Below are 14,513 nucleotides of genomic sequence, written 5' to 3'. Positions count from 1 at the left end.
CCATGTGGTATGAAAAAAAAAAGTTTTTCCAACCAAATTATCTGTTGTACACGGTCCTGAATTCTGTGAGAAATTTATCGACCATAACAATGAAATCGCTATGAAAATCTCATCGGACTGATTAAATCAAGTCGATTCCGAGACATTTCAAATGTCTCTGTTTTCACCATCGTTCATATTAACTATCATGTCAATAACAATAAGCCCAACTCAAATATGTTGTCTTCCAAACTCGGATCTCCTAGGCATATTTAATATGCGTACATGCGTTTAAAATACTCTTCGTGTATGCATGTACACATGCCGAACAAAGACCTACCATGAATGAAGTGTTTGGTGGGCGACAAGTTCGCAATGTGTGGCCTTCTCACCTTTCGTCTTGGGCGACAAGTTCGCAATGAGACTGAGCACAGGCATCATGAACTGTTGCTTCTTTAAACTATTGAATAATGATGTTCTTGGATATCAAATAAAAATTGCTTAGCCTTCATTGCAAGAACGAACACTATACGGTTAGATCTCAAGGTTGCAGATTAGGCTGATGTGGTTCTTTTTAATTATTATACCCTGAACACCTGGATCAAGAATACCGACCGAATCGCTGGAGCCTCCTCTCTTCGGAGTTACGAGTTCGGTCCGTTTGGCAAAATAGCTAGCCATACTATTTGCACCTTTGACTGGCAGCCTCTACCTAAGAGTTGAGAGGAGCGCACACAAAGAAAGTTGTACAAAACGATACTCCCTCCGTTTTTTTTTATTTTGTCATGTTTTAGTTTAAAAATAAACTAACGGACGATAAATATTTGAGAACGGAGATAGTATTACGAAAGCAACCACCATGGCACGTGCGAAGATCGATCTACATGAGAATAAACAGCTAATGGTTTCATCTAGACGATAAGACTACGGACTACCTAGAGTTGTCGAACTGGTAACAATCTATGCTGTACTAGCAGACAGATCCCTAACACTTGGGTTCATCCACCCACTCCACAAAAGATTTAAGCTACGGCTCCCACATAAACACAGGGAATCATATGTATGCCTGATACCCAATTTCCCCTTTCCAGATAAGAAGCTGCAGAAAGCAGGCAGCACCAGCCATAGCGCTCCAGCAAAAACTTGAGATCCTTTACGCTGAAAAGGAGGAAACACTTAAAAGTTAAGCAAGCAGTCAAAGTGCATTCAGTCCCAATAACGACCAATGTGTGGAGCGCCAGGAAAAGTTTCAGCACAGAAACGACTCATGGTTCACAAATCTTGTCCGTGTTGTTCATGTCCTCCAAACACCCAAGGTTTTGTTTGGATACTCTAGTATTCACTTAATCCACCTCAATATACGTGGATTAGGTGAATAATAGAGTATCCAAATAAAGGTCCAATGTGTTGCTCACTGACAACTTATAGAGAAAATTCTTTTACACACAAAAGATGAAGACACTGATATGAATAGCAAGCAAATGACGCCAGTTTGATGAAAATAATCTTTCTACACCTCGCTGAGTCAGATTTACACGTTTAAGATGTCCAAGAAAACTGACAAAAGCTCCCAGTGATGGTCCCATGTAGAGGTGAGGAGACTGCCACAGCCACAGCTTGGAAGGGAGGAAACGCCTACGGCTGGGTAGAGTATGCCAGATCATTCCAACTCTGTAGACAGTGGCTAGAGTCCTAATTGAATGGGATAGTGAGACAGGACAGAGGAGTCCCTTATTGGGCCGAAAAACAACTGGCCCAAGTTGCCAACATACCTGATGCCAGCCCATGACGAAATTTTCATTCGCCTAATCAGGCGACCACTCGTTTATGCCCATATTGGATGTTATGTTACTCTTAATTAGTCGACGCCTAATCAGACGACTTGATTTCTAGTTGCTCCAGTCAAGCCGGATATCATAATCGTCGCCGACTTGCTGATGCTTATTTCGATAATTTTGTAGTGTTCTCAACGAAGTTTCTCCTAATCAAGCTGAAGTGACTTCACTCTCTACAGAGACAGAGGAGATGAAGTACTGCTGCTGTCTGGTGAAGGCAAAGCTGTTATGTCCTGGGAATATTGTGGGTGTGTTGTAAATTAAGTTTTCTTTTAACAATATGACACACATCTCAACTTCCATGATTCAAAATATTATCTTCAGGAAAAAAATATATATAGCACGAGAAGTCAAAGTTAAAACGTAAAAAGGTACCTGCTATAAAATACAAACCCCAGATGCAGCAGCTACTTTTTTGTCTACAAAATAGCTTCACAGGTTGCCTTGTTGTGGCCTGCTTGCTTGCACCTGCTGCAGAGCCGTATTACCGTGGGGATCTTGTTGGGGTTAAACCGCTTCCTTCTTGGTTTATCCGACGTCCGTGGCTTGGGAGGCGGGATTAGATTTGCACCGGCACTAAAATCAACAGTGTCCATATCAGGTATTGGGAAGATCGTTCCTGAGTAAGTCATATGGTAGCTCTCTATTCTGAAAAACTTGGAGCAGTAGTCGTAGAAAGATCGCCCGATCCGGTTGAACACAGCGACAGCATGCAGGCACGGGAGGCCAGAAAGCTGCCACCTCCGGCAGGTGCATTCCCAATTTGCGAGATTAACGACAAAGATCGCATTGCCTCGCACTTCAAACACGGTTTCGGAAGAGCACAGAACAGTCATTTTACCAGCCTTCGTCACCTCCTCCTGTGCTTTGAATTCCATGGAAGGCGTCAAAGGTCCTGACCACGCCTTGCAAGCCTCACGCCTTGTTTCTATTATCTCCATTATTTTTGTTCTCAGTGAGTCAACCATCAGCACAATTGAACCCTCCTTCTTGGTTGGTATCCAGTTATTGAAGGCATCAACAATGTTTGAGGAGAAATGGTCGTATCGACAGCCTCTGAAAATGGCGTCGGACCAATGCTCAGGCTTGCTTGCTATGATCCACTCAGCAGCTTCAGTGGATATGTTCCTAATGCTCTCGATTGACGTGTTAAAATCCTCAATACTACATGCTTGAGCGGCGCGAGTAAAATCCTCAATCATCCCCTCTCTTATTTGTTGTGACCATGGTCCCTTTCTCAGCTCTCCTTTGAATTCCTCCATGATATGATGCAAACAGAAGGCATGATGGCTATCTTCAAAAACTTGAGAAACGGCAGCATCCAGACCCTTCTGTCCACTGGACAAGAATGTCATGGCATTGTAAGCGTAGCTGTGATTTTGGACAGGGAATTTCAGCTGCATTAAGAACCAAACCCAACTTTCATAGTTTTCATCCTCGACGACGCTAAATGCCACTGGAAAGACAGCATCGTCAGCATCGACTGCAGCGGCCACCAGCAACTTGTACTCATTTGTTGCTTTCAGTGGAACCTTGTCAAGAAACAATAGGGGCCTGCACCCATTTGCAAAACCATGCAAAGAAGCATGAAATGCAACAAAAAAGCGACGGAACTTTGTATCCACCATTGGAGATAACAAAGCAATACTCCCTGGGTTGGACTCTGTAAGCCTCTCACAATACCAGGGCAAATGGCTGTAAGTCTCCCTGATAGCATGATACAGTTCCTTCTGTGCTACTTCTTTACCTCGCCAGACCTGTGAATAAGTCAGTGTAACTCCATATTGTTCATATATTTCCTTGACAAGGTCCTTTGGCTTCAACATCGGATTATCATGCAGCTTCTCCTTAATAACAGTGGTCAGCCATTGTCTTGTCGCTCGACGCTGACCTTCTCCATTTCCTCCTCCACATGTATGCTCATCTGTCATTTTCTTGATCACAAATTTCTTGTTACGAGATGACTCGGATGCATGCATTCGCCATGTGCAGCCCTCTGCAACACATTTTACCGTGACACGAGTAGTTTCATTTTTAATGAACCGGTACGCAAATCCTTTCCCAATGGCATATTTGCACAATTGAGCACGGAAATCCTTCACATTATCAAATTCTTGACCAACACCTTTAATAATGTCATCCCAAAACATAACAGGATTGTCGAGTCCATGCTGAGGATCTACAGTGATCTCAGAACCAACATACGAGTCACCTGAATCATCGAAATGGCCAATTGGTTCCCTGCAAAACACATAAGTTGTCGACATTTGTGAAACTATTCCTTTTTGTACAACATTTTGGAGTACAAGACATTAGATGGCAGCAAAATTACCGATGTGCAGTGTCAACAAGAGCAAGGTTTTGCTGATCCAGAATGTCTGGCGCAGTAGAAGCACCTCCAGCTGGGGTGGCAAAGGCAACATCACTTCCAAATTCCAGTTGGAATACCCTAATTTCAAAAATATGATGACAGCAACTGAGAATTAACAACATACCATTACAGAACAGAACTGCTGACTAATGAAAAAAACAAGTGTCAGGGCCTAAGGAGGCCCACGGAGGGGTTGCGGCAGCAGCAGCCATCGGCCCTCAAGGGGGATTAGATAAGGATAGTTAGAGATAAGATTAGGAGATTAGTTGAGATTATCTAGAAAGGTTATCAGTTAGTGGTTTGTTGAGAGTTTTTAGGAGATAAGGATCTCTAGCTAGATAGGGGCGGCCAACCGGCCTATTTATGTAATCAATGGATGAGAAATAAAGCAGGCAAGAATTAGAAGGGAGAAACCCTCCTCTTGCTCGACCGTGGGCAGAGGCCCCCGGCCGACGTTCCTGCCCATCGATAACCCAATCTTCAATCCCTCATCGATCTAGCAATCATAACATCTGATATCGGATAGCTTGGGTTTCGATCTAATCCCATGGCTTCTGCTGCCAATTTCGCGGCGTCATCCTGGCAACCGGCGTCCCCATCTCCATGGACTGCGCCGCATGTCACCTTCCTCATGTCGTCCTGGCAACCGACGTCCCCATCTCCATGCGGCGTAGGAGATAAGGATCTCTAGCTAGATAGGGGCGGCCAACCGGCCTATTTATGTAATCAATGGATGAGAAATAAAGCAGGCAAGAATTAGAAGGGAGAAACCCTCCTCTTGCTCGACCGTGGGCAGAGGCCCCCGGCCGACGTTCCTGCCCATCGATAACCCAATCTTCAATCTCTCATCGATCTAGCAATCATAACATCTGATATCGGATAGCTTGGGTTTCGATCTAATCCCATGGCTTCTGCTGCCAATTTCGCGGCGTCATCCTGGCAACCGGCGTCCCCATCTCCATGGACTGCGCCGCATGTCACCTTCCTCATGTCGTCCTGGCAACCGACGTCCCCATCTCCATGGGCTACGCCGCATGCCACCTTCGTCACGCCATCCTGGCAACCGGCGTCCCCATCTCCATGGGCAGCATCATCTGCCAATTTTGTCACCACATACTGGACGTCAGCATGCCCATCTTCAGGGACAACGCCAAATTTCATCACATCATCTTCGTTGACGGCGTCTCCGCCCCCATGGGCGGAGCCACTGGGGGCAGCCACGACTCAGCAATCACCAGCTCCATCGATGGGGGACATTTGGACCAATATAAGGGCTGATCTCGCAAAGATGCAAGCCACGCTCCAGAAGGTTGAGCAAGGGCTGCTGCAAATCAAGGAAGCAGTGCAACATGAGCAGCACCAGCTAGCGTTGTCTGCACGGCTCCGGACGTCGGCGGTTGTGGGCATACAAGCTGCTGCTCGTGGCTTCCTTGCACGACAGAGAGTGCGGGAGATGCGCCGGCAGATGCTCGAGACAGCCTTGGTGACGGTTGACCCCGGCACACGTGGGCGCGACCTCACCCTGTCGGACGGCCATCAACAGTGGCACCGGGCCACTATCTCCAAGTTCAAGCATGGTACGTGTCCCGCGGGCGACGAACTTCAACTCTACGGCAGCAGCGGTAGGGAAGGCACTCACCTCGTCATCAACAAGGGCGCACTATTTAGCGCCACCACATTCCGCTACCGGCCGCCACGAGGGCGCCTCCGCTGGTTATTGTTGCGACCTATTCCAGGTGCCCATCCATGTGCTCCCCTTTCGTGCAGATGGCATCCATGGGATCCAGGTGGCTGCACACGTGCGTGTCCACCTTATCTTATGGGGTAAAAAAATCAGATTCGAAATAATAAGATAAGCCGAGATGTAAAAGGCTTGTCTTCTAGGTGTTTGGTTTTGGGTCAAGTAGACTCGGTCTTTGAGCACCTGTTATGCGGCACCTCGAGGGCGAGCTGCTTGTCCAGGAGGGGTGTAGTGTCAGGGCCTAAGGAGGCCCACGGAGGGGCTGCGGCAGCAGCAGCCATGGGCCCTCAAGGGGGATTAGATAAGGATAGTTAGAGATAAGATTAGAAGATTAGTTGAGATTATTTAGGAGATTAGTTGAGATTATCTAGGAAGGTTATCAGTTAGTAGTTTGTTGAGAGTTTTTAAGAGATAAGGATCTCTAGCTAGATAGGGGCGGCCAACCGGCCTATTTATGTAATCAATGGATGAGAAATAAAGCAGGTAAGAATTAGAAGGGAGAAACCCTCCTCTTGCTCGGCCGTGGGCAGAGGCCCCCGGCCGACGTTCCTGCCCATCGATAACCCCTCTCCAATCACTCATCGATCTAGCAATCATAACAACAAGTAATACTTCAGACTTTACAAGACTGTAAACAATAAAATGGCATGTATTAATGAGGCTGGAAATTCAGATAAACTAGACTAGAACTTCACTTAACATTATTTTGCCAACTACGAAGCCCATGATATCCATAAGAGTCAAACTATGAGTACTTGAGATGGCGAAGATTTAATTATAATAGAAGCAACTAGGAAATGTTTATGGCAGTCAATACACAAAATCATTCTACAAAAATCTGAAAGCGAAGATGTTGCATCATCTGCAAACCAAGGCACAAGGCTCCTTGTGCTCAGGATACTCTATTGCTTTGCAATTATAACATCAAAACAAAAGGAGAACTATGTTGTGAAGATGCCTACATTTTAACTCCATAACCACATTATGTAGACCACTGATACATAAATTTAGCTAACTATTCAGTCTTATGCTCTGTAAAATAGCCAAAAATACAATACAAATCAGCATACAGGAAAGAACTTTCAAGTCTACAAATTCGGATGTCAGAATTAATGATGCATTTGACAAAAAGTGTCATTGCTGGCACAAACAAGAACTTTATCAAGTAAGGCACACACTGAAATGCAAATATCCAAATAGGCATACATTCATTCGATTCTGGGATAAGCTACTCTTCAAATTAAAGGGAGTAAAGTATATACCTTGTGTGTTCTTTAGCTATTTTGTAAAGTATATACAAAATAGCTGCCGTATGTGTTCCCTTGGCATGCACTAGATAGTGGCCAATGCATCTTCGTCAATGTAACCAAAAATAGCTCATTGTGTGTAACATCTCTAGTAAAAGGTTCTATGACGCTGTTTTATAGACAAAGGAAAAAATCACGGTTGTTCACTGCCCCCTTGGTAGGAGGTTATTGATACCACGCTTGTCAGAACTGCTACAATTGTTTTTATTAGTCTCAGTTATCTAGCTGGCGCTCACCTATATCATTTTAGACCTAGGTTGGGCCTCCGCTTCCAGAGCCATTTGTATATACAGAACTTATTTCTATCCACTTTATGAATCAAACATGAAAGGCACGCAGAACTGCAATTTCTTAGAAATCAGAAACATCCCAGAACAAAGAAGGCATGCCAAGATGTAGCAGTTATATGAAGATCAATTTCGCACCTGTTGTCGTTGGTTTCAATAGCTATTGGTCTTGGCTGTTTCACATTATTAGCACTAGGTTGGACTGAAGTGCCAGGAGCACTGGGAGTTGGAGTCTTCTTGTTACTTTTGGATACCCTAAAAGAGAGAATATGTCATGATACACAGTATAGAGGATAACAAAAAAAACATAAAGACAACTAGCACAGCGCAGCCTACTTGTTTTTGGAAGGTGGCCTTTTCCTTTTATCACCAGGAGCATTAGATCCAGGCTTACTTGCAGAAGCTCCAGAGTAAGTAACAATACTCCTGGGTATTCAGCCCGAGAAAAGCATGTACCATGTCAGCCAATGCATTGACTCTTAGATCACAAAGCAATAAGGTGCAAAAAAACATACCTGTTTTCTACTCTACTAATCAAGAAAACTTCCACTTGTGTGGCACTGGTAGTAAAATCAACCATCCTTTGTAAATCTCGATCACATGATATTGTGATTAGCGTTCTGTAATTATTCGGAAGGAAGTACTTCAATGACATGTCAGTGACGTCAACATGGAACACCTTGGACACCTCATCCTTGAAGTTCTCCAGTGGCATGTCACGAGTAACATCAACAGCATGCGCCTCGCCTCCTTTGTATGTCAAATTACCATTGGGGCCAGAAGTGAATTCTCCACCATATTGGCAAATGGCTACCACAATACCCCCATCCGCCATGCTTCCTGAGTTGTTCAGCTGTCAGTATAACTATAATAAACATAAGAAATGTAAAGGAAATTTACTTTCAACAAAAATTCTCATGTGTAATTCATGACGAAGTGAAAATTCACTATGTCAAGGGTGCCTATTTTTTTAAGTATTTTAAAGGTCATTAGCAACATACAACATCTCCCATTAGAGAACCTGGGACTCAAGTTTTTTGTTGGTAAAGGCATAGAACAGGAAACACACAATTACTAGGTAAATAGGGCACATGATGGAGATGATAGTTCATGTTCATTTGTCTGACGAAGGCACCACTGCAAAAGCTATATAGCCCAGCAGCAATGAAGCAGTATGTCGGTTCAGGTTTTAACAAAATCTGCTTAACGTTGGCAAAGATTGTTGCAAAACCAAAAGAAAAAGAACAGTCACACAATACATGGATTTCAACCCGGACGGATTCATACTAGCATTGTTCATGAACCTCTGAAATTTCACTAAAACTTTATCATGGACTGTTGCTCTTGTAGCTCTAAAAATTGCCAAGGAATTCCGAGCAAACGAACACTGAATTGATGACTGAACTGACATATTCACAAGAAAAAAAATGTCTGAAGGCTGGAACTCCACTAAGCTCCAGCAGGAGAAGGACTGAAATGATAATATAACTAGTATAAAAGCAAAGTAACTCAGGATGGAAATTTGGAGAGAAAAAAGGGGAAATAGAGAAAAGGGGGCATTTTGCTCAAGAATCCCCTAGAATGGGGACAAATCGCAACATGACTGCGAACAGAGCAGGGACGGGAAACACAAAATAATCTGCTAGGCAGTAGGCACGGCGAAAAGGAGTAAATTTCAGAGGATGCTACGCGAATACGCAAGCCCACTCGAGGATCCAAATAGAAATTACTTTATACCAACTGAACAAAAAAAAAGGACGGCTCTTTGTCATCGGAAAAGGAGGATTGGGAATCAACACCCATGGGTGGGGGGGAACAAGGGGCCGGATGCAAGAGCTCAGTTCAGTCGAAGCCCCCGGAAATCTGGTTGCGCAAAAGGATTTACTTACCCACGAGAGAGCACGAGGAGGAATCAGCTCAGGCTTCCCCGAGAGTAGAGAGAAGCGAGTAGTTGCCTCCGGACGGAAGGAGGCGGGCGCGCACCGCGGCGGCCGGGAAGGGAGGGGAAGAAGGGAAGGAGGAGGGGAAGACGAAGCGGGGTTGATTTGTTAGGGCTGCGGATGCCAGGGGTATTCTTGATATTTCCCCACCGCGGAAAATCTTCCCTGGTGCTTTCCACAATTTTGCCACTACCTTTCATTTTAGCCGGAACAGACACCACGTGCTAGCGATGTCGTCCTCTGAATCGCCTGATCGGACGAGTGAAAATATGTTTAGATCCGTTTGGATTGAAGGAATTCTAAAGAAAAAATATAGAAATCAAAAAAGGTGAACCAAAAAACGCAAATTCATCCCGTCCCCTCTAGAATAAAATACTGTAGCAAGATGCCGGTGTCACGTGAACCAGAAAATCTACTTAATCCCATGGCCATGAAGAAATTGTGTAGGTATTGTTCATTTTTCACATGAGAAATATAGGAACAGGCAAATTTCTCCTGTTCCAGGGGCAGCGAGCGAATGCGAGAAAGGAATCTACGTTGTACCAAGAAAGAAGTGTCGCTTCTTCTCCCATATCAGCAGTTTTCGTCCGACGTCGCGACTCTACACACGTTTGCACGTCTTCTCCCCCAACGTCGCACAAAAAAACCAATAAGGCCTCGTTCGGCAGCCAGGTTTTAGTTCCAGGTCAGGAACAGTTTCAGGCCAGGTTTTAGTTGATCCGAGTCTTTCACTTGTTCCGGGTCTTTCACTTGATCAACCCAGGTTTCAGCTGAAATAATTCTCTGTCGCTCCGTTCGGCAGCTTGGGATCGGAGCTAAACTGACATACTGTGATAACTGGGATCGACACCGCGCCGCCCGCCGCGTGCACGGCCCCGGCCCCGCACCGCACGCGCACCGCCTCCGCCTCGACCGCCAGTCGCTCCGTCACCGCGGGCACGACCGGGTACGACACCACGCCGCCGTGCTGCACGTAGCCCGACACCACCTTCACGAACTCCTTGCAGGCCGACATTGCGTACGTACGTCGTAGCGGCCATGGACCCGTACAAGGTACGCTGTGCTTGTTTGCTGTCTCAATTCGTGTTTCGTCCTTGATGGATCGGACAACTGTTCATATATGCATGCATGCTTGTGCAGCACCGCCCGTCGAGCGCCTTCAACGCCCCGTACTGGACCACCAACTCCAGCGCCCCCTGTGTGGAACAACGACAGCTCCCTCACCGTCGGCGCACGAGGTAATTAACCGCCGTCGCCGCCTGTTACCGTAACAGCAGCTAGCAGAGACATAGCTGAACTGAACTGAACTGAACTGCATATATGACCAACCCAACCAAGGTCCCATCCGCCTCGGCCGCCAGTCGCTCTGTCACCGCGGGCACGATCGGGTACGACACCACGCCGCCGTGCTGCACGTAGCCTGGCGAGACGGCCAGGAGAGCCGGCGTGGCCACGATGGTGATTGACGCGGCGGCCGAGCTTAGGCGGCGGCGGCCGCGGGGAAGGGTTGTGTCGTTGCGTCGGGGAGACGAGGCCAGCCGCTGCGTCGGCGAAGGGTCGCGAGAAGGTGCCGGGGAGGCTCGCCGTCGGGGCTGCGCGGCGTCGGCCCGTCGTCACCTCGCGCCGCCACACAGTGACCTCGCGCCGTCCTCATGCGTCGCTAGCGTCTCGCCGTCGCTTTGGCCAGGAATCGATCCGGAGGAGACGAGGTCAGGGTTTGTGCCGGGCCTTGGAGAGAAGAGAAAGTCAAAACCGGGCCGAGTTTACTTCCGGTTCAGGCCCAAACGAACGGGAACAGTGACACCGACCTAATTCCAATCCAGACCAATTTATTCTGCCCGGAACCAGGCCAGAAATGGCCCAATCCGACGGAAACGAACGGGCCCTAAGAGCAGTTCTAATAGGTATGAATCCTAACGGATTTAGTAAGTCCTTATAAATAATATAAAAAGAGAAAACTCATCTTCTCCAACAATTTTTCATATATTACTTTCTAAATATGTTAAAACTAGTCATGTCACTAGTTTGAGGGTGATCCGTCAATTTTTTCCTTTTATTTTCATCTCCCTTTCGCAACTCGATCTCAAAATTATAACCTCGTCAGCCGAGCGATTCAACATGGTGAGTTGTGTTGGCCTTTTGATTTGCTGTCGCAATTATTTGTTCGTTTATTCTTCACTTGTACATGTGCAGTTTTTGTATTATCTCTATTATATTAAAGTACCAGTTTCAACGGTCGTCTCGCGTCATCTTTTTACAAAAAACCAATGTAATTCTTCAAAATCAACCCACGGTCCCGGATCATATCCCATCTCTATCCTATTTATTCGCACAGTAGTGTTCTCGTAACTGTCACTCTAGCAATAAACCTCATCCATTTCGCAACAACCTCCGCCCACTTCTTCCGTCGTTGCACCGCCACCGACGAGGAGGATTAGGACGCTCGCCTCCGGCTAAGGATGCTCATTAGGTGATAAAAATTGAGTCGAGTCCAGCCAACTCTAAACCTCCTCGTCGCCCCTAGGGACCGAGAGCCCGTCTCCTAGCTCACTCGTCTTCCGCTCCGGCGCGAGCTCCGCTCCGCTCCCCCCCCCATCCCATGGACGACGTGACATCAATAGTAGATCTACCTAGCGTGCGCTTCATCTGCTCACGGTTGTTCTCGTCGAATCTATTATTGGTAGAGACCGCTCTAATTGTCGTGTTTTCGCAGGGGGGCGTCCACCGACTAGAACACAAGCTTCTCAAATAAGCAAGCCAAGCTGCTGAAGAAGCAGAAGTTCACGTCCGAACTTGACCATCTAGTCAGTTCGTTCTTTCACTCGTATCCTTTGTTTCTCAATTTAGTTGTAATGAGCGCACAATATTTTAGGGATATATAGTTGTTGTTTGCAAGAGCTTTCTCTGATTCAATGATTTTGTGCTTGATAGGTGGATACGTCAAATGTCAAGTTGGACGTGATGAAGTCTTGAATTGCCAAACAGGTCACTGAGCTACTTGGGTTCGACGTAGAGGTAGTTACATTTTTCACTAAAAAATTGCCCAGGTGCTACGGTCATCTTGTTGTTTGTGATCTTGCGCCCTTTTTCTTTTTTTGTAGGGTCTATACTTAATGAGAACCCCAACTCATTTACCATTGTGATAGGACCAAAATTCACGTCCAAACTTTGCACTACATCTACTGCATGTTTACTTTGGTGTCCCATTCCGATATGCTGCATGCTTAGAGTTTCAGACGCGATGCTCAAGCAATGCACTGGCACGTGGAGTTGCAACTGCAGGCAGCTGCGCTTGCACTACACATGTGCAAACAATTCCAACAGAATATATAGTAGTACCCCCTATCCAACACCTGCTGCAATACATTGATCACACTGTTTCATCAGTTATAAATACCATGAGATGAATCCAGAAAAAAGTTGTATGTTTGAAATTTCATAGATACAGATACTAGAGTTGTAGAGCTTAAAATCAAATTATCCCCATTTTGTTACTAATATTTTATCTGTTTTGGTTATGAAGCAACTTCATCCTGGAGGAGTCATAGCCTATCAAAAGACATCACAACAACAGTTGTTGCTTCTGTTTTTCTGGTATAAGCCTTATGCAGAACTCACAATTTCAATAATTGATTAGGTAAAAAATGTATCATACTAGAATGTTGGGTTGTTGACCATCTTTTCTATTCTCTCTTCAAACTCTTCTCAGGCTTCTTCATTCCAAGATGGGTTAGTTGTTTCTTCAATCACCAATCTCGTGATCCTTTTCTATATGAATAAAAGAGTGCTTTTGTTTTCTTTTCTCTATTCTTATTTCAGAGAATTCACATATGGTGGATTTGGTACTACTAGATTTGTCCATTGGCATGGACAATGTATGGGCTTATTGTGTGTCTATAATACCCAAAATTGTATACAAGGATTATATAGTTGATCTCCCTATTTTGTGTGCCATATATTTATCACAGCAAGAGCATACATATAATTAAGAGTGATTAATTGAAACAAATGATACTAAAATAAAAGAATGTGCATCATGTTGGAGTTTATATATTTGTGCATTAAATAAAAATAATAAGGATAATAATAATAATATAATAATAATGACTAGAAGTTGGATTAAACCCTAAATTGAATTTAAGGTTTGAAAATAAGAAAAAGGGAAATGATATAAAAATATAAATAATATATTCATCTAAAAATATCTCCAAAAATGGTACTTTTGATTTCACAATATAATTTGAGGTTAAATTGGGCACAAGATTTGAATTTAAATTCTAGATTTGAAAATAAATAGGAAAAGAAATAGAAAAAATAAAAAAAAGAAAATCTAAATGAAAAATGGAACTGTGCGCGGAATGGGCCTGAGCCAACCATTCGGTCCACTCCCGAATTCAACCGCACGGCCCAACTCCTTTCCCACCTGCGATCACGGCGCCGACATGCGGGCCAACCTGGTCAGCCACTCGCGAGCGCACACCCGACAACTGGGGCCTGGCCATCAGGCGCGAAGCCATGCCCACGTCGCCTCACTGTTTGGCGGGCCCGGTCTGGCAGCCGTTGCGATCGCATTTCCCCGCTCCCGTGTCTCTGTCACGTGGGCCCCGTTGACAGTCATCCTGTAGATCTTCCCCCGCGGACTCAACGCCATCTCGCGTCTTGCGGCTTCCTTTGCGGCCCCGTCGACCTGGTAAGCGCCCACCTCTAGTCCATAAGTACCGCGCCATTGGGACCCCGTCACCGCTTTTTACGTTAACCTCCTCCCCCCCCCCCCCCCCGAATCGGCGTCGCCATTGCTGCTAAATTCCGCCACCAAAGCCAAACCTACGGGAAAGGGAGAGATTCCGCTGCCGCTACCAAATCTGCGTAGACGCCGCGCCAGGATTGGTGCGCTTGGGCTGGGAGCTTTGCCGCGCCTCCGTGGTGATGTCGGCTACCTTCGCAGGGGGGAGACCACCGGGTGGCCGGCGATTTATCACCGGATTCGTTGTACTGCAGCGGAACCGCGCGTCCTCGTGGCTGGAGCTCCCTGTGCCTTACCTCTGGTATGACT

General features: G+C 45.8%; 1 protein-coding gene across 2 annotated transcripts; it reads right to left on the bottom strand.

Moving 5' to 3' along the window:
- Positions 1 to 773: 773 nt before the first annotated feature.
- LOC103637791 (uncharacterized) lies at positions 774 to 9,696 on the bottom strand. Of its 2 annotated transcripts, none has more exons than XM_035964075.1 (7): positions 9,410 to 9,693; positions 8,036 to 8,360; positions 7,857 to 7,946; positions 7,659 to 7,775; positions 4,147 to 4,263; positions 2,190 to 4,055; positions 774 to 2,047 (listed from the first exon to the last, which is right to left on the bottom strand). In XM_035964075.1, the coding sequence occupies exons 2-6, from the start codon at positions 8,353 to 8,355 to the stop codon at positions 2,234 to 2,236; spliced, it is 2,466 nt and encodes an 821-aa protein (XP_035819968.1). In that variant the 5' UTR covers positions 8,356 to 8,360; positions 9,410 to 9,693; the 3' UTR covers positions 774 to 2,047; positions 2,190 to 2,233. The 2 variants fall into 2 exon arrangements, with proteins under 2 accessions (XP_035819968.1, XP_008659064.1); XM_008660842.4 differs by having other exon boundaries at positions 801 to 1,137; positions 9,410 to 9,696.
- Positions 9,697 to 14,513: the final 4,817 nt, after the last annotated feature.

This window comes from Zea mays, chromosome 1, assembly GCF_902167145.1.
Source record: "Zea mays cultivar B73 chromosome 1, Zm-B73-REFERENCE-NAM-5.0, whole genome shotgun sequence".
Taxonomy (NCBI): Eukaryota; Viridiplantae; Streptophyta; class Magnoliopsida; order Poales; family Poaceae; genus Zea; species Zea mays.
The sequence above is the reverse complement of the archived record's forward strand: the minus strand, read 5'-3'. Positions and strand labels throughout refer to the sequence as shown.